Source organism: Primulina tabacum, chromosome 1 (assembly GCF_025594145.1).
Source record: "Primulina tabacum isolate GXHZ01 chromosome 1, ASM2559414v2, whole genome shotgun sequence".
In the NCBI taxonomy this organism is placed as follows: Eukaryota; Viridiplantae; Streptophyta; class Magnoliopsida; order Lamiales; family Gesneriaceae; genus Primulina; species Primulina tabacum.
Window position 1 is genome coordinate 31,987,043 of NC_134550.1, and position 23,810 is coordinate 32,010,852.

At 35.9% G+C, this 23,810-nt stretch overlaps 2 protein-coding genes and 1 long non-coding RNA gene across 4 annotated transcripts; 1 reads left to right on the forward strand and 2 right to left on the reverse strand.

Moving 5' to 3' along the window:
* Positions 1-222: 222 nt before the first annotated feature.
* On the forward strand, positions 223-956 carry LOC142518700 (uncharacterized). Of its 2 annotated transcripts, none has more exons than XR_012813623.1 (3): positions 223-413; positions 517-732; positions 909-956. It is a non-coding gene; the product is annotated as an uncharacterized LOC142518700 (long non-coding RNA). The 2 variants fall into 2 exon arrangements; XR_012813624.1 differs by having other exon boundaries at positions 522-732.
* A 14,541-nt stretch (positions 957-15,497) lies between these two features.
* Positions 15,498-17,251, reverse strand: LOC142507812 (uncharacterized). Its single transcript, XM_075619512.1, has 4 exons — positions 16,722-17,251; positions 16,309-16,629; positions 16,020-16,232; positions 15,498-15,608 (listed from the first exon to the last, which is right to left on the reverse strand). The coding sequence occupies exons 1-4, from the start codon at positions 16,770-16,772 to the stop codon at positions 15,498-15,500; spliced, it is 696 nt and encodes a 231-aa protein (XP_075475627.1). The 5' UTR covers positions 16,773-17,251.
* Positions 17,252-17,613: 362 nt separating this feature from the next.
* LOC142543700 (uncharacterized) lies at positions 17,614-19,442 on the reverse strand. Its single transcript, XM_075651106.1, has 3 exons — positions 18,849-19,442; positions 18,107-18,738; positions 17,614-18,005 (listed from the first exon to the last, which is right to left on the reverse strand). The coding sequence occupies exons 1-3, from the start codon at positions 18,987-18,989 to the stop codon at positions 17,837-17,839; spliced, it is 942 nt and encodes a 313-aa protein (XP_075507221.1). The 5' UTR covers positions 18,990-19,442; the 3' UTR covers positions 17,614-17,836.
* Between the last annotated feature and the right edge of the window lie 4,368 nt (positions 19,443-23,810).

Sequence of the window (23,810 nt, forward strand, 5' to 3'; positions counted from 1 at the left end):
CTACCTCGAGGATATGTGTTGCGACTTTGATTGTTGCACTCCCAAGAGCAGGTTGTCCACAAGTAGTATAATTCGGTGAGTCTGAATATCGTATCCACATGGAAGCTAAGGTAATTACAAGTCCACTACAATGTCTTTTTGTTTTTGTTTTTGTTTTGAAATGTATTCCACTATTATTTTTTTATTTTCATAAGTACATTAACTATTCGTCTATAATTCTATGTAGGACATGACAAATTCTAGCTCCAGCTCTTACATCATCGAAAGATGACAAATGCTAACGCATAACGAACGTGAAAGGATACATTCTATGACCCAACAACGACGACAATCTTACCTTGCTCGACATCGATCAAATTACCAAATTAGAAGAATGGAATTTACTTCCTCTATTTCTACTTCAAACCAGAATGGTATAATACGTAGTTCAAAAAATATTTACATGGTCTATAAGTGATACTTTTGATGAGTGGTAGATGCAAAAAAAACTTACAAAATGAATATATTGTTCAACAGATCAGCAAATAAATTGGAGATTGGCTCAACGTACCAGACGAAAATCAATGAATGAGGATGCAAGGAACTTGGAATTGGCTAGCCGTCGTACAAATTATCGAAGGAGACAAGATAATGAAAGATCATCAATTCCAGATGAGTCTAATCTTGGTAGTAGTGATTTTGTTGCACCAACTACAATGATTCAAGAATCAACTCATAACATCAGTGAAAATCGTAAGTATCTTTTACAATATTTGGAATTATATTCACAATGTAAGGTTAAACAATATTTTCTTGGCAAAACAACCATTAATTTACTTTGATGTATTGTACAAAATATCCCAAATAGTTCTCATTCTCAAATACTACTACGAAGTTTAAAAAAGCTCCATATCTATTGTTCATGACAGTTGTTGATGTGACTACAGTGCGACAAACATATCGCTCAAAGCCAATATGTGGGGACCCGGACGCTAATTCATTCCTTAATCGTCTTTAAGAATCATTCAAACAATTATAATAAACAGGGTCTAAATTTTTTTTTAAAATACAAAGCGGAAACGTAATGTAATTCAATTCAAATTACATATTAAACATAAACATACAAATCTTGTATTGTCTACAAGAATTCAACTAGGTTCAACTATATGACAGTGCTGAATCCTAAGTTGCCTCAGAGCCCGGATCTCCACGCTATCTAGTCCAGCCTCGTTCTTTTATTGACCCTGATCCTATCCCACTTGTTGCCATGCACACATACAAACAAGACAACAGTCGGATAACTCCGGTGAGAATTACATTCTCAGTATAAATCATGTATACATGCAATCATAAAAACAATATAAACGCATATAACAGATATTTCTAACATGTATCCAAATCAGAATATAAATCAATATCAAGAATAAATCCTATTCTAAACATGTACCATCATCAGGAACATAATTCATCATGTACCATATTCAGGAACATAATCCACATAACTCAATATAAACTGTCAATTAGACTCATGACTCCACATTTTAGACTAGACTCAATCCTAGTCTAGGGATCCCGGTTCCAGATGTTAGCATTCCATATCGATCACCAGTAATAGAAGAAATATCGATTCTATCCACATCGATAGGGTATCGATCACCAGTAATAGAAGAAGCTCGGATTCTATCCACATCGGTATAGTATCGATCACCAGTAATAGAAGAAACTCCGATTCTATCCACATCGATATGATATCAACCATCGGTAATAGTAGAAGTTATGATTCTATCCACATCGATACGGTATCGATCACCAATAATAGAAGAAGCTACAATTCTATCCACATCGATAGCCAAACATCCGGTGACAGACTTTGGCATCCCGCCACTATCAGGCACTTCTGTCACAAGATTACTCGTCTAATACCTGCTATCTATAAATCAAGAGAACAAGTACATCAATCAAATCAATGCAATAAGGTAAAGCATGTGATTTAGGGAAACTCGAGCCAAACCTCACTCGAGTTGTGCAATCCCAACTCAACATTAATTTATACCTTTATCTTCTCGGTCCGACGAATATGATGTCCCGAATTCAACTCTGTCCATACCCAATCTGATAATGACAATCGAATAGATACAATATCAGTACATAACTCAGTTCAAAGTCTTTTCTGATCAATACTCAAATCAAAACATAATCGGATCAATGCCAATCGACATATGATACCACAATACCATCTAAATGAATACCGAATCTGATCAATATCAATCAACTGATGTTTCGACGGCATAATAATACAATCTCGATAACCCCGTCAATTTCAACATCACAGATATAATACCAGAACTCATAATTAATATCGGTAGAAATCAGAATCTCAATGATGATATAAATCTGATATCGATTCTCAATCAAATCGACTCCAAAATTCATAACAATTACATAAACAGTCTGTTTTTCATTCTGACTTCAAATATACGATGTCTACTGTATCAGAAACACCATATATGATTCCTATTCAATTCTGACAACATCATAATTTCAAATCGTATCTAAACGTAACAAAACTTACGTACAGTTGTAGCCTGCGTTAATAGGAACCCAGTACTAAAGTCGGATTACAATTCAGACGGGCGGATTGCTCGTAACTTAAATCTTCTATGAAGCTTCCCTCAGCTTTTCTTCTCTCAATTCTGAGGAATGAATTGCTTGTATATACATATATATATATACACGTTGCACCTAAAAAGACAAGTGGCTTGTTCTTGTTCTGCATGTCATGCGCGCATATGCGCCGGTAGTTCGAACCAGAATCTTTTGTCTGCTCGCGCATATGCGCTGATCAATTCCGCGCATATGCGCCGAACATTATGCCCATCACGCGCATGTGCGCCATCTACGTCGCGCATATGCGCCGAACTCTCTGGAGTTCTCCCTCGGCTCCTCGCATGGCTCGCGCATATGCGCGCACACTTTCCGCGCATATGCGCGAGACCTTCTGGTCACGCACCACCAGCACTTCACAATACAAAATCCAATTCCAACGTGTCCCATCTAAATCACATCAAGTAATCAATAAATCATTTCAGATTAATCTCAGATTACAGTAATTAAAATCTCGGGCCTTACATTTCTCCCCCTCTAAGATATGATTTCGTCCTCGAAATCACATACAATCAATTCAGATAAAGAAGAAATGTATAATAGAGATTAATTCAGGAAACTTATTCTATAAAATCATTTTGAAATCTTAATCTTATATCAGATTCTGTCTCTTTTAATGCCTTGCTAACTTTACCGTATTTCCAACAGCAGAATAGTCTTCATTTTGAATTTTCATTCTTTCACGCATTCTTGATTTCAATCTGAAGAAGAATTCAAGAAGTATAATATCATCATACTACTTAAGATCATTCTGATAAAATTAATTGCAAATACTGGCTATACAACATCCGTATATACCAATCAATAGCTCCTCAACTCAATCTCGGCTTCAAATACCAACAGTCATCACCTGACGTCGGCATATTTCATATCAAATTCCGAGCTACCTTCCTTTGCTTCTGAATCAGTTTCATTTTCTTTATCAGATCTCTGATCCTATCAATCCAATCTCAGGCATCACCGCAGTATCATCCCCATACGAAGGAAATCCGCAGTTTTCACAGTAAAATACCTCGACTAGAGCTATCTCGATACTCATCTAATAGCTATTATTGTACAATAATTCATAAGGTGACAAGACATCAGGTAACTAGTGCCAAAATCCAGCACTACAGTTCCTGGATATCCTCCAGTATATAGATAGTTCGCTCCGACTATCCGTCAATCTATAAACCATAGATAAAAAATCATGCTATACATTCTGCCAAAAGTATAAAATCAACCAAAATCACGGTATGATATAATTAACTCTGGCATTCAATACAATCTGACCCCTTTTCTGACATACCTCTCAGTCGTCTTGTCATATCTGTACGTCATCCTGTACAATATACATATGCAGATTTGAACAATCGTTAAATCATAACCACATCCTGGTACATTCTTGGCACGATTTCGGTAAGTCTATCACCAGATCCCTAGAATTATACTCCTATTTCTATTCAGGAATCGATAATCTGTATATTCAATCTCCTGGTTTCTATCTTCCTGTCCTCATCTGTCAGCGATTTAGACATTTCAATACAAATTCTGACATAACTGATTTCGTTTATTTACATCAAAAATGTCCGTTCGAATTATCACACATTTCCTGTTACAAGAATAATACTGAATCTACTACTGTGTGCCTCTGACAATACCTGTTATTTCAAATTCGAAATATCTGGCACAAAAAAATCAGCTAATTATATAAAATAAAGCATTACCTACCTGGTATTCTGATTGACACACTGTTCTGACTATCGAAATCAAGTTCTGAACAATCTGATCAAACTTCGGAACTGCTGTAATTTTCAACATCAGCTCAGAGCCAGCTTGAACGTTCTGAAGTTCTGCCATTATCAATGTCGTTTTCAGCCACTGATCACTGTCTCAACTGTGCTACAATCAATCAGTATACTATCTTCAGATATCACAGACTCTGAATACAATCTGTTGCAATCTGGATTCATAGCCGAACAATTCTGTATACAACAATCTCAGTTCCCAGAATATTCAATACAAATTTCAACTGTTCAATTCAATCAATCATACGCTGCGAGTATATCAAAATATCATAGATAAAACGAGCATAAGGTCATCAGAACACTTCGGAACACAGGATTTATCAACCCATACACAGAACTGAAGTATTTCCCAGAGAAACACATAATCAGATGTAACTCTAACTCTCAGGCAGTAAATCTTCTAACTGACATTTCAATTCAATCAATATCATTCTGTACAGAAGTCTAAAATGAAATCCATACCTGATATCAAATCAAGGCTGAAGTCGCTCTCCCTGATATAAGACAAACCCGGAATTTCATCTGGAACGACTATAGCAACTCTCCTGCTACTGACAAATCATTCCCAGATAGGCTTAACTTCAGTAATCAACTGAATACATAAGGAATTACTCCATTCTTTTCGATAATCATCGAATCATACATAATACGGATATCAAGGAATTCAAAATCGAGAATCCTTACCTCATATCATTCGTTCATCGGCCATTTCAGGTCCGAATCTTACCATTTCTGGCAAGAATCTATAATAGTTCTGTACTTGTTAGCATATTAATATCAATAATGTAGTCAGAATCAGATAACACAAGTACAATACAATCTAATTCAATCTCATTCTCTTTTTACTGCAGTACACAATATATCACAAAATTCACTGATATCAATTCCTCTCCCCAAAAGGTACAAAGATCAATACTACAGTAATACAGACCCAACAGGTACCACATATATCAATACAACTCAGTCAAAGATAATCGTAGGGAATGCATTAGTATATATCAATACATATGCAACATAATCATAAAAGATTATTACCTGCCACTATATCATCACGTGTGTCCTGGGTCTGTTCCTCGATCACTACCACCAGATGATTCTGCTCCCTGAAATCTTCGGGAACCTCTCTATGGACAGACTTTACCAAAGTGTCCTGGTTGTCGACAAACATGACAACTATCAAGTACACCTCGGCATTGTTCTGTGGGATGCCTTCCTCCACAGGTTCTACAATAAACTCCGGTGTAACTTGGGCTAGAACCACTGGAGCTAGATGAACCGCTCCCAAACTTCTTTAACTGTTTCTTTTGAGCTTTCAGCAAATCTTGCTTCCCACTCGTACTGCCACTATCCAATCGGAGAGGGAATTGTTGTGTCTGGGGTTGCATTGCACACAACCTTTCTTGTTGTCTAATCAGACTCGCCTCAGCTCTTTTTGCTTTATTCAAAGCATCAACAAACTGATGGGGTCGTTCTACCTTTATCAAGGCAATTGTCTCAGAATTTAATCCATTGATGAACTGATCAGCTACAGCTTCATCATTCCCAGCTATCTGAGGAACAAAACGCAGTAAAGTAGAGAATTTAGCAACATATTCTTCAATATTCAGTTGGCCCTGTTTCAAATTGTGGGGACCCGGACGCTAATCATCTTTGGGATTTAATTATCAATTAAGATAAACAGGGTCTAAAAATTTTTCTTTTTAAAATGTAAGTGCGGAACGTAATGGAATTTAACAAATATATATCTTAGTATAAAAGTACAATAATGTACAACAATTATTCAAACTAGTCTAAGGTTCAACTACTAAATTTCAAGTATTAAACCAAGTCTACAATAAGTCCGGAATCACCACTCTAACTCATCTTCTCTCATCATCTTCTTGACCCCGATCCTGCCCAACCTGTTGTCATGCACACATACAAAACAAGACAACAGCCGGATACTCCGGTGAGAATAAATCCCAGTATAAAACATGGTATACATGCATATACACAATATAAATCATAAAGCATATTATCATGCGTAAAATCAATAACAATAGGTTTCATAGTCTATGAAACCAAATCAAAATAAGCATGCAGTAACAATGGGTTCCATAATCTCTGAAACCAAAATAAAATAAGCATGCAACTCAATTCAATTCATATCTTAACTCAACTCAACTCTAACTCTAGGGATCCCTGTGTGAATAAGACGTCACTGTCTGTCACCTACCCTCCCAATCGGGGTGACTGTACGTCTTATTCCTAGACTTTGGCCATGTCTGTATCGAATATCTACAATCGGAGTGACTCTGATCCGAAGCATCGATACCACCGAACATCTAGTAATTTGGCGAATCTACCAAATGACTTTCCTATCTCAAATGCTTGAATATAAATCTATAAACAAAGCATAATCATATAAAAAGAAAAACAACAATTCTAGTATGTGATTTTGTTGGGAAACTCAAATTGAATCTCATTTGAGTTGTGTCTTCCCCAAACAAAACATGAATTATACCTTTGTCTTCCCGGTCTGACAAAGACGAAGTCTTGTATTCCAATCTGTCCATACCCAGTCTGGCAATGACAATCACATAAATACAATATCAGTATATAATTCGATTCAAAACCTGTTCTGATCAATACTCAAATCAGTATATAATCTGATCCATATCTGAACAAGGTACAATCTAATTCATATCAACGATATCATCGAAATCATTACTGAATCTGATCACTCTAAATCAACTGATGTTTCGACGGCATAACAATACAGTTTCGATATCTCCGTCAATCTCAACTTCACAGATATAATATCAGAATTCATATTCAGCATCAGTACAACTCATAATCTCAATATCTGTACACTTAAGATCAGTAACAACACAATTCTGATATCAAATCCCAATCAATATCTTTCGAAATTCATAACAATTGTATAAACAGTCTATTCTTTAATCTGACTTCAATTATACAATGTCTACTGTAGCAGAAACACTATATCTGATTCATATTCAATTCTGACAATATCATAATTTCAAATCATGTCTAAACGTAACAAAACTTACGTCCAGTTGTCGCTGTCGACGAGAGGAGTACAGTACCGTGTCCAGATTTAAAAACAAACGGACGGATTTTGCGTAACACTCAAATTCTCACCCGAAAGGACTTGGAGCTTCTCGACTTCCTCCTCTTTCTTCTGAAAATTGGCTTGTTCTTATATATATATACACCTACACGTCGCATATAGAGACCAAGTGTCAAACTTTCCTTCTTCATGCCTCGCGCATATGCGCGCCTAAGCCCCGCGCATATGTGCGAGATTTATTATCTCGGCGCTTGTGTCTCAACTGCTCGCTCATATGCGCGCCCATCGTCGCGCATATGCGCGAGACCTACTATCTCGTGCATCCACTTATTCGCGCATATGCGCGCCTTCCGTCGTGCATGTGCGCCGAACTCTCTGGACGTTCCGCACATGTGCGCGCATTCAAGCCGCACATGTGCGCGCATGGTTCTGTCTTCCCCACGCATGTGCGCCCATACATGTCGCGCATGTGCGCTGGGACTCTTCTTGCACCTCATGTAAAATCTTCTTTCGGCTCTCCCGGTCTGATCCGTTTCGTCTATAATCATCTCAATTAATAAATAAATCATTTCAGATTAATCTCAGATTACAGTAATAAAATCTCGGGCCTTACATTTCTCCCCCTCTTAGATCTGAGTTCGTCCTCGAACTCGCAAGTAATCAATTCAGACATATCAGAAGGAATGTATACAGAGTTTAAATCAGAAACTCATCTCAATGAATCCATTTTGAAATCTTAATCTCATGACAAATTCTGTCTTTCAAATAGTCTCTTTGATGCCCTGTCAACTTACTGTATTTTCAATAATAGAATAGTCTTCATTCTGAAATATCTTTCTTGTACGGATCTGTGATTCTAAATTGGAATAATAATTCAAGAGCATAATATCATAATACCCTTTGAAATAACTCTGAAAGAATCAATCTCACAATACTGGCTATACAACATCCGTATATACCAATCGTCACCATCCGACGTCGGCATATTAAGTCTGTTCATTCGAAGCTGGTTTTCATTCTTTTCTGAATCAGCTTCATTTTCTTTATCAGATTTCTGCTTTTATCAAATTCAATCTCAGATATCACCGTAATATCATTCCCATTCAGAGGAAATCCGCAGTACTCACTATACAATGTCTCATCTGTAGCTATTTCAATACTCGTTTGATAGCTATCATTATACAATAATTCATATAGTGACAATATGTCATGTCAACTAGTGCTAACATCCAGCACTACAGCTCCATAAATATTTTTTAATATTTGGATAGTACGCTCTGGCTATCTATCACTCAGTGGATAATATATGAATGAGTTCATGGTATGTTCTGCCACAATTACAAACTCAATCAAAATTCACAATCTGATATAATCTATTTCAACATTCTGGTCAATCTGACTATTTCTTTGACATCGATCTTTGTCATCTGGTCATGTGTGTACGTCATCTTGTACAACTACTAGATATAGATTGAACAATCTGTCAATCACAATCATATCATATCACCATCTGGAAAGTATTGTAGTGGTCTCATTACGAAATTCATCGAAATATACTCCCCATGTCTAGTAAAAAATATACCAATTCTGTAATAACTCTTCTGATTTCTATCTTTCTATCTTCATTTATTGGCGATTCAGACATTTCAGTACAAATTCTGCCAACATTTCAGTACAAATTCTGTCACAACTGATTTAATCTGTCTATGTCAAAACTATCTGTTCGAATATCATACATTCTCATCACCAAAATGAAAACTAAATCCACTATTGTGTGTTTCTGATATTATCTGTCATTTCAGATTCGAACTATTTGGTACAAACAAATCAGTTAATAATATAAATTAAAAAAATTATCTACCTGGTATTCGGTTCTGACTATCGATATCAAATTCTGTCGTGCAAATCTGACACATTTGACATCATACAATAATCATTCTCATACAGTAAAAATCACATATCTGTCACTCTGATCGATGCTCTGCTATGATTATCGAAATTAAGTTCTGAACATTCTGGTTAAATCTCTGAACTGCCGAATTCTCGAATTCAGCTCTGATTCGGTTTGAATAATTGATTACATCTTCACGTTGCTCAGATCAACTGCTATATTATCTGCAAAGATGATATGCCCCCAAACCATACAATCTGTATCAAATACTTATCTAGAAGCTAACAATTCCCAAGCAGTTCAAAACATAATCGGATAAGATAATCTGCCAACTCAGACAAAAATAAATTTCTGACATTTCTGAAATTTCTGATCTTTCTGATATCGGTATCGTTCTCAGTCACTGATCACAATCTCAACTGTGTCAAAATCAATCGGTATATAACTTCAGATATCGCTTATTCTGAATACAATCTGTTTCAAGCAAGATTCTTATCTGAATAATTTCTGTATACAATAATCACAGTTCTCAGAGTATTCAATACAATCTTCAGATGTTCGATTCAATCAATCAGATGCTGCAAATATATCAAAATATCATAGATACAAAGAGCATGAAATCATCAGAATACCTCTGAATACAAGATTTATCAATCTATAGACAGAACTGAATATTTCCAAGAGAAGCACTAAATCAGATGTAACTCTTGGTCAGTATTCTTCTACCGATATTTCAATTCATGCAGTGACATTCTGTACATTCAATATTATTCTGTACTGAATTCTAAAACACAAACAGTACCTGGTATCAATTCAATTCTAAAATCTATCTTCCTTATACAAAACAAATCTGGAATCTTATCTGGCAAACATCAGCCAACTCGTACATCACTGGCAAATCTGCCAACGCTAGGCTCGATTTCAGTACATCTACTGAATACATAAGGATACCATCTGCTCCTTTCTGTATCAATCGAGTCATAGACAATACAGATATCAAAGGAATTCTAGATCTAGAATCCTTATCGTGGAATTTCTACTCATCAGCCCTATCTGGTCTGAATCTTATATTTTTCTAGAAGGAATCTACAATAGTTCTGTACTTATTCTGCATATTAATATCAATAATGCGGTCAAATCAGAAACACAAGTACATTATCATCTAACTCGACCTCATTCTCATCTTACTGTAGTATACAATATTTCACAGAAATCTCTGATATCAATCTTTCTTTCCCAAAAAGTAAGGGAATCAATACTACCGTACAAACAGACTCAACAAATACAGCATGTCTCAATGCAATTCAGTCAAAGATAATCGTAGGGAATGCATTAGTATATATCAATACCTATGCAATATAATCATAAAAGAACAGTACCTGCCACTATATCATCAGGTGTGTCCTGTGTCTGTCCCTCGGTCTTTTGCTCCCTAAAATCTTTGGGAACTTCTCTGAGGACAAACTCTAGCAAAGTGTCCCGGCTGTCTACAAATATGGCAACTACCAGTCACTCCCTGGCATTGCTCTGTGTGATGTCTCCCTCCGCAAGTTCTGCAATATACTCCAGTATAACTCGGGCTGAAACTACTGGAGCTAGACGAACCACTCAGTCCGCTCCCTAACTTCTTAAGCTGTTTCTTTCGAGCTTTCAGCAAATCTTGCTTTCCACTCGTACTGCCTTTATCAAGTCTAAGAGGGAGTTGCTGTGTCGGGAGTTGAATCACATCCAATCTTTCTCGTTGTCGAATCAGACTCACCTCAGCTCTTTTTGCGCTACTCAAAGTATCAGCAAAATGGTAAGGTCGCTGCATATTTATCAATGCAACTATCTCTGAATTCAATCCTTTGATGAACTGCTCAGCTACAGCTTCATCATTCCCCGCTATCAGAGGAACAAAACGCAGTAGAGTAGAGAATTTAGCAACATATTCTTCAATATTCAGTTGGCCTTGTTTCAAATTCTCAAACTCTGCTCTTTTGTCTTCTCGGTATGAAACTGAGAAAAATCTTTGATAGAATTCAGCTTTAAAGACTTCCCACGTGATCACAGTACCACGTTGTTCTAATACTCCCTTGATTGTAATCCACCAACTCCTGGCGGCCTCTCGTAACTGGTTGGGCACCAATTTAATTCTCTGTTCATCTAAATAATCAAATAAATCAAACAATAGTTCTATGTCATCTAACCAATTCTGACACTCTTCAGACATCTCAGTACCCCTCAAAATCGGCGGTTGAAACGACTGAAATTTCTTCAACTGTACTTCCATCGGAGTTTCTGATATATTTATCTGTTCAACCGAAGTACTGCCCCGTTCTGGAATTCTTCTAGGAGATATATCTGATTACCAAAACTATTAATAACCCAAATACTACAAACCTGTTCCATTCTTTCTCGGATCATCTTACTGCTGATCATGAATCAGATCTGATTCATACTCAATAATACATAATATCAACTCAAATCGAATAATCAGGTAAACATGTATTTCAAAGCAGTAAATCATAGTATCATGCTAGCATACATAATGTAAATCAACATTAAAATAAATCTCATGCTAGCAATCACATGCAAGGAAAGAAAACTCAATCTACCCCGCTCATTCTCTTCTATCTCAGTCTAAATGATCTATCGCTCTGATACCACCTGTTGTGGGGACCCGGACGCTAATCATCTTCTTAATCATCTTTGTGATTTAATTATCAATTAAGATAAACAGGGTCTAAAAATTTTTCTTTCTAAAATGTAATTGTGGAACGTATTGGAATTTAACTAATATATATATTAGTATAAAAGTACAATAATGTACAACACTTATTCAAAGTAGTCTAAGGTTCAACTACTAAATTTCAAGTATTAAACCAAGTCTACAAAAAGTCCGGAATCACCACTCTAACTCATCTTCTCTCATCATCTTCTTGACCCCGATCCTGCCCCACCTGTTGTCATGCACACATACAAAACAAGACAACAGCCGGATACTCCGGTGAGAATAAATCCCAGTATAAAACATGGTAGACATGCATATACACAATATAAATCATAAAGCATATTATCATGCATAAAATCAATAACAATAGGTTTCATAGTCTATGAAACCAAATCAAAATAAGCATGCAGTAACAATGGGTTCCATAATCTCTGAAACCAAAATAAAATAAGCATGCAACTCAATTCAATTCATATCTTGAGTCAACTCAACTCTAACTCTAGAGATCCCGGTGTGAATAAGACGTCACTGTCTGTCACCTACCCTCCCAATCGGGGTGACTGTACGTCTTATTCCTAGACTTCGGCCCTGTCTGTATCGAATATCTACAATCGGAGTGACTCTGATCTGAAGCGTCGATACCACCGAACATCTAGTAATTTGGCGAATCTACCAAATGACTTTCCTATCTCAAATGCTTGAATATAAATCTATAAACAAAGCATAATCATATAAAAAGATAAACAACAATTCTAGTATGTGATTTTGTTGGGAAACTCAAATTGAATCTCATTTGAGTTGTGTCTTCCCCAAACAAAACATGAATTATACCTTTGTCTTCCCGGTCTGACGAAGACGAAGTCTTGTATCCCAATCTGTCCATACCCAGTCTGGCAATGACAATCACATAAATACAATATCAGTATATAATTCGATTCAAAACCTGTTCTGATCAATACTCAAATCAGTATATAATCAGATCCATTACTGAACAAGGTACAATCTAATTCTTATCAACGATATCATCGAAATCATTACTGAATCTGATCACTCTAAATCAACTAATGTTTCTACGGCATAACAATACAGTTTCGATATCTCCGTCAATCTCAACATCACAGATAAAATATCAGAATTCATATTCAGCATCAGTACAACTCATAATCTCAATATCTGTACACTTAAGATCAGTAACAACACAACTCTGATATCAAATCTCAATCAATAGCTTTCGAAATTCATAACAATTGTATAAACAGTCTATTCTTTAATCTGACTTCACTTATATAATGTCTACTGTAGCAGAAACACTATATCTGATTCATATTCAATTCTGACAATATCATAATTTCAAATCATGTCTAAACGTAACAAAACTTACGTCCAGTTGTCGCTGTCGACGAGAGGAGTACAGTACCGTGTCTGGATTTAAAAACAAACGGACGGATTTTGCGTAACACTCAAATTCTCACCTGAAAGGACTTGGAGCTTCTCGACTTCCTCCTCTTTCTTCTGAAGATTGGCTTGTTCTTATATATAAATATACCTACACGTCGCATATAGAGACCAAGTGTCAAACTTTCCTTCTACATGACTCGCCCATATCCGTGCCTAAGCCCCGCGCATATGCGCGAGATTTATTATCTCGGCGCTTGTGTCTCAACCGCTCGCGCATATGCGCGCCCATTGTCGCGCATATGCGCGAGACCTACTGTCTCGTGCATCCACTTATTCGCGCAGATGAGCGCCTTCCGCCGCGCATGTGCGCCGAACTCTCTGGACGTTCCGCGCATGTGCGCGCATTCAAGCCGCGCATGTGCGCGCATGGTTCTGTCTTCCTCGCGCATGTGCGCCCATACATGTCGCGCATGTGCGCGGGGACTCTTCTTGCACCTCATGTCAAATCTTCTTTCGGCTCTCCCGGTCTGATCCGTTTCCTCTATAATCATCTCAATTAATAAATAAATCATTTCAGATTAATCTCAAATTGCAGTAATAAAATCTCGGGCCTTACACAAATTCTCAAACTCTGCTCTCTTGTCCTCTCGGTACGATCCTGAGAAGAATCTTCGATAAAATTCAGCTTTAAAGACTTCCCACGTAATCACCGTACCACGTTGTTCTATTACTCTTTTGGTTGTAATCCACCAACTCCTAGAGACCTCGTGTAACTGATTGGGCACCAGTTTAATTCTCCGTTCATTTGGATAATCAAGTGAATCAAACAGTATCTCTATATCATCTAACCAATTCTCACACTCCACTGGCGTCTCATTACCCTTCAGAATCGGCGGTTGAAACGACTGAAATTTCTTCAACTTTGTTTCCATCAGATTTTCTGACACATCCATCTGATCAGTCGAAGTACTACCCAATTCTCAAATTCTTCTTGGAGGTATATCTGATTACCACAAGGGTTAGTATCACATGAGATACATCAATCTTAGTCCCTTTCTGAGCAGCTTACCTTCTGATCAAGAATTGGTTCTGATTCATTTTCAAATCAAACACATTACCAAATCAACTCAGATATTCAGGTAACATGTATTTAGAAGCAGTAAAACATAATATCATGCTAGCATACACAATGTAAGTCAACATTATAATAAATCACATGCTAGTAATCAAAAGCAGGAAAGAAAACTCAATCTACCTCGCTCATTCTCCTCTATCTCAATCTAAGGAACTTACAGTTCTAGAACCTACTGTTCTAAAACCTAATGCTCTGATACCACGTGTTGTGGGGATCCTGACGCTAATTCATTCCTTAATCATCTTTAAGAATAATTCAAACAATTATAATAAACAGGGTCTAATTTTTTTTTTAAAATACAAAGCGGAAACGTAATGTAATTCAATTCAAATTACATATTAAACATAAACATACAAATCTTGTATTGTCTACAAGAATTCAACTAGGTTCAACTATATGACAGTGCTGATCCTAAGTTGCCTCAGAGCCCGGATCTCCACGCTATCTAGTCCAGCCTCGTTCTTTTCTTGACCCTGATCCTATCTCACCTGTTGCCATGCACACATACAAACAAGACAACAGCCGAATAACTCTGGTGAGAATTACATTCTCAGTATAAATAATGTATACATGCAATCATAAAAAAAATATAAACGCATATAACAGATATTTCTAACACTACAAGAAAAGTGGGTTTCCGCGGCGTGCAATATGCGCCGCGGAAAGGTATCCGCGGCGTGCATGGCACGCTGCGACGCACGCTGTAAAGTTGAATTGGTGTATCAGCAGAACTTGTTTTCTCCTTGAGTAAGAAGCATATAGAAATATATGAAAAATTCATTAGGAACATAATTCAAAAAAAGTATCATTACAATTAAAAATAAAAACACTTAGAGAAGAACTTTTCATAAGGTTTTTCAAATAATAACAATTACCATGATGTGAGCCAAACGGGCATAACTTCTCCTGGTCATTGTGTGGTTGTGTATTTGCTTTCCTCTCATCGCCTTAAATTTTTCACTCTTTTCCTGAAAATAAAAAACATATAACATATTCATATATAATTGATTAGTCATATGATTGCTAAAAATTAAAGAATTGATCCAATGCATTATTGTCACATAATGGGTATAAATGAAAAATGAAAAATGAAAAATGAAAAATTAAGATGATACAGAAAAAATAAGTGCGACAGTTGAGAAAAATAACTATAAAGGATTAAAGGTTAACTTTTACACCAGTCAACCAATTAATCTAGTGGTGTTATGTGTTAGAATATTTTAAGTTTCACCAAGAATCTCAAGTGATGCAGTAAGAAGAACATTATCTATTGTGTGATTCGTTACTTCTTGGAATTATTAAATTTAAGCCCGAAAAGCATAACAATTATATGCATGTATCAAACAGTCAAAAATCCATAAGAATGAATTGATACTTACTTGAAATGGTGATGATCGTGTCTTCTTTACAAACAAGTCCCATTGGTTTTCATCCAAAAATTCGGGCTTCAAAAGACAAAGATCTCGTCCAGCCACTCGACCATCATCAACTTCTCGTATACTTATTTGGAGTTTGGACTTTCTATCACGCCACAATTTACCTAACTTTTGAAAGATTGAATGTTTCTCCCATTCCTCAACTTTATAGTTCAACTACACATTAAGAAGCATAAAAATATTTTTACATTTTGTAATAAAATAGGAATAAAAAAACAGTGATAAGTATTACCTGAAGACAACACCACATCTTATTCTTCATTTCCTCGTCTAAGTCTTTCCATCGATCTAATGTGTATGGCACAAATTCTTTTACCATGCAACCTAGAAAAGAGGCGTACTTGACCGAATTATCTCCAACTGCCTGTCCAAACTCATTACGTTCCAGATCTTTGGGCTGTTGTTGGCCACTACCCAAAATAAACTTTGATGGACCTCGTCCTTTTTTCTTATTAGTTTTGGCGTCATCAACTAGGTCTTTATCACGCAAATATTCTGATGAATTAGGTGGAGTGTTGGAGTCCACTCTCGATAGCTTATTTGCTATATTTTCCTACAAAATAGCACAAAGAGATATTATCATATAAAATTGAGACATCATTAAAATTAAAATAAACCAAAATCTACAAAATAATAAAATATCACCTGAACTTCACCTACAGATACCTTGCTGCGTTTTTGGCCCAATCTGCTCATTTTTTAATGTTGTATATGAAGAGATAGTCAAACATGTAATATAACATGATAATTCGCTGAAAATAAAAAGAAAACAGACAAATATATTGCAACAGTAAATAAAGTGTAATGGAACCTTTTAAATTAACTACAAACTCTACAACCGAAAATTTCAATCACGGATCAGTCACGTCAATTCCCTCACACTCATTTCTCGCATACGGTTCTTTCTCAGTGATGTTAATCTCAAGTGTGGACACATCAAGAGGTGTGAATGATGTATAGGCTTCCTCTTCAAGCAAATTCATGTTATGCATACCTTGAGGCGGCGCTTTCAGCAACACATACCAGTTTGATTCGTCATTGTCTCTAGGATAGAATACTTGTTTTGCTTGTGATGCTAAAATGAAAGGATCGCCTTCAAAAGTTCTTAGACCTTGGTGTAAGTTGATCAGTGTAAAACCATCTTCCATTTTGATTCCAGTTTCATGATTTGCCCAATCACACCAAAAACAGGAACTTTGAAAGAATAGTAGTCTAGTAAAACAATATCTCGTATAACTCCATAGTATAATACTCTTCCAACGGTATGTGAATAATCATTCGCACTAGACTGACAAACAGTATCTGCTTCAATTGAAACACCACTATCTTGTGTCGACCTTTCAACATCAATTGTGTGGAATCGATATCCATTTATAATATAACCCATATAAGATACATGTTTTCTTGGACCATGTGCTAGCCATTGAATTATGTCTGATGAGTTATCAAAAACATGTTTTGATAACCATTGAGCAAATGTTTCCATATGTCTCTTCTGTAACAATGTTTCATTAATTAAGAAACGACGATTTGTTTGTTTCAGCTCCTCAATGTGCATCCTATTTAAAATCATTAAAGGGTCATTATTAGAATATATGAATTATGTAATACACAAAGGCTAATATGATATGTAATTAACTATACTCACTGTAAGTAAGGCTCAACTTCAGCAGTATTGAACAACACATATTGATGTGCAGCTTGCAACACATGGTCTTCTAAAATTTTTTCTTTTCCTTGAGAAATTGGGCGACCTTCCACTAATCCATTGTCCAAATCCTGATTCCGATTAGAACGGATACCAATACCAGCCGCTTTTTTATATAGGCACTACAAAACCGCATTCGTTCTTCTGCAAGGTAACACTCAGCTATGCAACCCTCTGGCCTTGCTCGGTTCTTCACATACTCTTTAAGTGTTTTCATAAATCTAAAGAAAAAAACAAATTTCACATGAAACTAGTGTTTTTAGCAAATTTAAATTATTTGTATAACATAATATTGGTCTAAAAATAAATTAATATCTATTACCTTTCAAATGGATACATCCAACGGAATTGGACAGGCCCACACAAGCGAGCCTCTCTTGCTAAATGAATTGTCAAATGAACCGAGATAGTGAAGAAAGCGGGTGGAAAGTACCTTTCCAACATGCATAGAGTTTCAGCAATATTCTCCTCGAGTTGTTCTAAACGGTTCCTGTCTAACACTCTTTGACATAATTCATTGTAAAATGCACACAATAGAAATAGAGCACTACGTGGACCTTTAGGTAAAAGACTTCTCAATGCTATTGATAGCAGTTGTTGCATTAGAACATGACAATCATGAGATTTCAGCCCAATAAGTTTATGCTCTTCTAAAGAAACACAGTTACCAATATTTGAGCTATAGCCATCGGGTAACTTTATTTTCTTCAATCTAGAGCAAAATACATTCATCTCTTTTTTAGACAATGTGTAAGGTGCAGCAGGCAAGTGATACATATTTTCCCCTTTCTCTTGAGGATGTAATTCTTTTCTAATGTTTAAGTGCATCAAATCTTTGCGAGCATTCACACCATCTTTGGATTTTTTCTTCACGTTTAACAATGTGCCTATGATATTTTCGCAGACATTCTTTTCAACATGCATCACATCTAAGTTATGACGTAGCAGCAGTCCCTGCACATAACAATTAACACATTTCATAGTATTAGTTCATGATTCATAAAAATTTATGAACAAAAAAACAAATTTATAAAACTTGACGAATATAGTGCGAAATAACTCACACTCCAGTATGGCAAACTGAAAAAAATTGACTTCTTCTTCCACATTTGATCTGATTTTTGTACATTTTTTGAACTATCATGCGTCTTTCTCTTTCTCTTTACATTATTGATATTCTGACTCTTTTTTTTTCCCCCAGTCATTTTCAATGACTTTTACCGCATTGAGAATTTCTAAACCAGTCAAAGCCCTCGGTTTTCCTTTTCTCTCTTTTTTTCCATTAAACCACTTCTTTTTCTCACGAAATGGATGATCAGGAGCAAGAAATCTTCGATGGCCTAAGTATGAAAATTTTCTACTGTACTTAAGCCACATAGAACAAACGTCTTCACCACATATTGGGCAACCGAATTTTCCTTTTGTGACATATCCAGCTAGGTTTCCATAAGCTGGAAAATCATTGATTGTCCACATCAAGATAGCCTTCATATTGAACATTGACTTGTTAAATGCATCAAATGCCTCCACACCTATGTCCCACAACTCCTTCAAATCTTCCACAAGAGGTTCCAAGTACACATCTATATCATTTCCTGGTTGCTTTGGACCTGGTATTAGTAAAGTTAACATAAGATTTTCTTTCGACATGCACTTCAATGGAGGAAGATTGTAATTGACCAAGATAACCGGCCAACAACTATATCTAGAACTAAGGTCACCAAAAGGGTTGAATCCATCTGTTGCAAGACCAAGACGAAGATTTCTAGGATCTGATGCAAAAGCAGGCCACTTGTGATTTATTGTATCCCAAGCTACTAAATCAACTGGATGACGCATCATATGATCTTGACTTTTGTGGTTAGAGTGCCAAATCAAATCTTCGGCCATTTCTTCTTATTTAAACATCCTTTTAAATCTTGGTATCACAGGAAAATACCTTAGCACCTTTTCAGGAACTTCTTTACGAACTTTTAAGGTAACTTTGTCCACCTTCCATCTTGAGTAACCACACTTTGGACATGAGTCTAATTCTTTGAGCTCCTTTCTAAATAGACAACAATCGTTTGGGCAAGCATGAATCTTCTCATATCCTAAATCAAATGGTTTCAACAACTTTTTCATCGAGTAAACACTTTGTGGAAGTGTGGTTTTTTCTGGAAGCATGTCACTTAAGATCTTAAGGAGCTCATTGAAACTACTGTCAGTGTGACCATTGGTAGACTTGTAATTGTATAATGTGACAGATGCTGACAACTTTGAATAAGTCGTACATCCAGGGAAGAGAGGAGTTTCTGCATCTTCTAATAAATCAGTAAACTCATAATCTCTTGCGTCAGACCTAGTGTGTCCAACCTCTTCATCTGAGACAAATGCATCCCTATATAAGTGAAATGCCTCTCTACTTTCATCATCCGCTTCTTGAACTCCTCCTAAACTACCTTCACCTTCAAAGTGTGAGGTATCAGTTTCACCATGGAAGAACCAAATCGTGTAAGAAGGATCGAACCCCTTGAATATTAAGTGCTCATACACTTTGTCAAATGTCATATACTTCTTATTTTTACAACGTATGCAAGGACATAATATTACGTCACGTGTTTTGGCGTAGTCCTTGGCTTGTGCAAGAAATTTTTGAACCCCTTCTTCATACTCGGGTAGAAGTCCTGAAGGCAAATGAATCCATTCTTTATCCATTTCGTAAATGAACCGAACCTTAACATTCAAATTAATATATGACGTCAAATAATTTTCATTACTTCATAAATAAAATGAGAAAATGAGAAAATTAATTGGCCCATAGGTTGTGGAAACAGGGGATGGGAAGTGCATGCTTTTATGATTAGGAAATCTATTTTTTTCAACCAACTAAAGTTTCACTTTGTCAAATTTTTTTTTTAAAAAAATTAAGGCATCAACAGAGATGAACCACATGAAACAAGCATATATAAATCTCTTTTTCAAAAAGGCATTCATTCATAGTCCAAGATAACATTTTCCCATGCATGAAGGGTGTCGATTTTTTCGACTTTTAAGGAGGTTCTTTTTATTTAGTGCAATACAATAGAGTTCTTTTCAATGTAAAGAAAGAAGGATCACATATTTATCTTTCTTTTTGAAGTGGAAGATGTAAAGCAAATATCTTTAGACCATGCTTTACTTTTTGGCCCTCTCTTTAGAACTATTCCATATTCTAATAAAGCTCAAATATACAATAATATGCTGTGAATTGGGCCCAATTTTTCATGGATTTGTCAATTTCGATCAATTATAAAAACATTAAAAGGTTTTGCAAATGATCTCCGAGCTGGACACGAGAGTAATAACTTAGTTCCTTTTGGTATCGGAACTTACATCATCAAGACTAAACAATAATTTAACGGTAAAATGTAGAGAAAAATGTGAAAAGATAACGTGAAAGATGTGTAACAAGTTTCTTGTTTTATACTGCCTTTTGAAACCAAACAAAATTTATCCAAGGGAATATTCAGAATCTTGGCATCAATTATGCCACCAAAGACATTACTAGCTGCTTTGAAATAAATTTTGAATAATTTGGTTGAATTTGATATATGTTTATTAATTCATAAGAAGCAAAGAACCCTCTAGGCTTTCTAAAAGAACTTAATGCAAAAATGTCCAAATCCAAATCATATACAGGTACACAACTCCATCTCAGAAACCAAACATAAAAGTTTTTGAAATTTTCTATTTATGAAAAAGTTCAACATTTAGAACTATAAAGTAATCTGAGTTGGGTGCTTATTGTGACCTTTCCAACCTCCAACCACTACGAGTCGACAAATTCTAGCCTTTAATTAAAATTTTAGGACACAATTAGGTTTTCATGAAAATGTGACATCTACATTTGCAATTCAACTTATATATTTTAATTAAAGATAGGCCCCATAAAGTTGACTTTCTTTTATCTGAAAAAAAGGGTTTAATGCACGCCGTTAATGTCGTGCCGCAAAAAACCATTTTTCTTGTAGTGATTTTTTCTCTTTTACTATAATAAATTTCATTTACACCACAAAAGTTAATTAAATAATCATAAATCAGCGAAAAGTAAGCAATAAATAAGAATGGAACCTGTGTTTCTGGGAGAGCAGCTTGTTCCCGTTGATCTTATGCGCTGCCACGAGTTGAACTAGAACTATAATGCAAGCAAACAATGTCTTTTTAACTATTGCAATAGTTAAAATAGCTTACAATATCAAACAATTGCAATATCTTTAAACACAAATTAAAACTGGTAACAAACAATAACGGAAAGAGCATTCAATCCCACCGGTAGAAGTAAAAGAAAGAAATCTTCGCATATAGCATATAAAACCTCCGAACAACCTGCCAGCAAGATTTTTCTTGTTGTCCATTTCAATTTTTTGTCGAACCTATGATACAGCAAATTCGGTAGAAAAATGCCAACGGAATTTAAACATACAGCTCCAAGCATAATTCTCAACAATCATCAGGAAAGTTCATCCACAGATATACATGGATATAAAAGTAAGAGAAAAGAAGTCATGTCAAATTCTGCGGCTACTGATCAAAGCCCTTGTTGCTTGGTACACTTAAGCCCATGGTGATGGAACCAACAAAGGCAGAATGTTTGCTCCTTATCTCAAGCATAAAGGACAATCTTAAAGTATTTATCTATACAATATATATATATATATATATATATATATATATATGTGTGTGTGTGTGTGTGTGTGTGTCCAAATTTTCAACAAATATCGAAGCATACATATGGTATCTACGTTTATATTGAATATAAACACAAATGATGAATTAAAACTTAAACATAAAATTTTAATTAAAATGTTATGTATTTTATAAAATGATAAATCATAAAAGACGAACAGATCTGCGTGAGTAGGCACAATTCCTAATTTGATCCAAGCTTGGAAGCTGGATCCAAATCTGGTTTTTGAACTTAATGCAAATACACCCTTAGATTGAGTTTGGATTATAGGTCTCAAATTTGAGTAACGGATTTGAGCTGGATTTTGACAGAAACCATACTGAGGTAGATTTGAATCCATCATAATACAAGTAATAATTTCATTCAAACACACATGCGAAATACCAGTCACACACTTCACTTGCACACAGAAAAATTGATCAAGATCCAAGCCAAACAATAATACAGCAGATTAACAGAGGAAATCTTCCGAAAAAACACGGCAAAGAAAAATTAGAATGTCATCTCCAAAAGAAAAGGAGTCCAATGTACAAGTAATAATAATCATCAATGCACTAACGCATAGGTATTTTCTGATCTGGTTGGTGAACATGCAGTATACTTTCGTCCCTCTTGAGTTATTGGGATGGATTAGGTGAAAATATTTAACAAACTACAGCCAGCTCAACATTTAATGGGGGCAATATGCATTAGAAAACTTGTATTCTCTCGAGAATTGAAAGCACACTTGCTGAAATTAGAGCCATTCTACTGAACTATGATCACAATCTACAACTAAAGGGATTACAGTGCAAAATATTTTTTTAAGGAGTATAAAAAAAATTGCCATGGGCAATGGCTTCTAGCATTACTAACTAACAGAACTTAAACCTAAAAACTAATCCACTTAGCATGTTCAACCATGTTTCAACATAAAACTGAAGGATCTATGATTTTTGACCACATCTAAAAAGAAAATCTTCTAAACCAAAAACAACAATCTTGCACACAAGGATTCAAGAGAAAAACAAATATTTTCTGGGAAACGACTAAAGAACCTGAGAGAAAGCGAGATTCTGAGCGAAATTGATATGATAAATTGTGAAAAAAAAACAGAAACGCCACACAGCTAAATGATTGTAAGAAGCAAAGTGCTTGGAAAGGCGTAACCAGAGCATACACATGAACATGGAGGGTCAGGGCGAGTGGCTCGCGGTTGCAACTTTTGCGGCGTCTGATGGGATAGTAGATGGAGCAGCGACGGAGGTTGGATGGGTCCTGTAAACAGAAGGCAAAGAGGCTGGCAGTAGGCGCACGGTGAGACGGCGGTGGTAGAAGG

Excerpts from the sequence above, each read along its gene's own strand:
- LOC142507812 (XM_075619512.1), bottom strand. The coding sequence starts at position 16,772 with ATGAGCAGATTGGGCCAAAAACGCAGCAAGGTATCTGTAGGTGAAGTT. Across the intron at positions 16,630-16,721 it reads TATCTGTAGGTGAAGTTCAG|GAAAATATAGCAAATAAGCT; the intron begins GTGATATTTTAT and ends GCTATTTTGTAG. Across the intron at positions 16,233-16,308 it reads AGATGTGGTGTTGTCTTCAG|TTGAACTATAAAGTTGAGGA; the intron begins GTAATACTTATC and ends CTTAATGTGTAG.
- LOC142543700 (XM_075651106.1), bottom strand. The coding sequence starts at position 18,989 with ATGACTGGGGGAAAAAAAAAGAGTCAGAATATCAATAATGTAAAGAGA. Across the intron at positions 18,739-18,848 it reads TCAGTTTGCCATACTGGAGT|GGACTGCTGCTACGTCATAA; the intron begins GTGAGTTATTTC and ends TGTTATGTGCAG. Across the intron at positions 18,006-18,106 it reads TGGATGTATCCATTTGAAAG|ATTTATGAAAACACTTAAAG; the intron begins GTAATAGATATT and ends TTTTTTCTTTAG.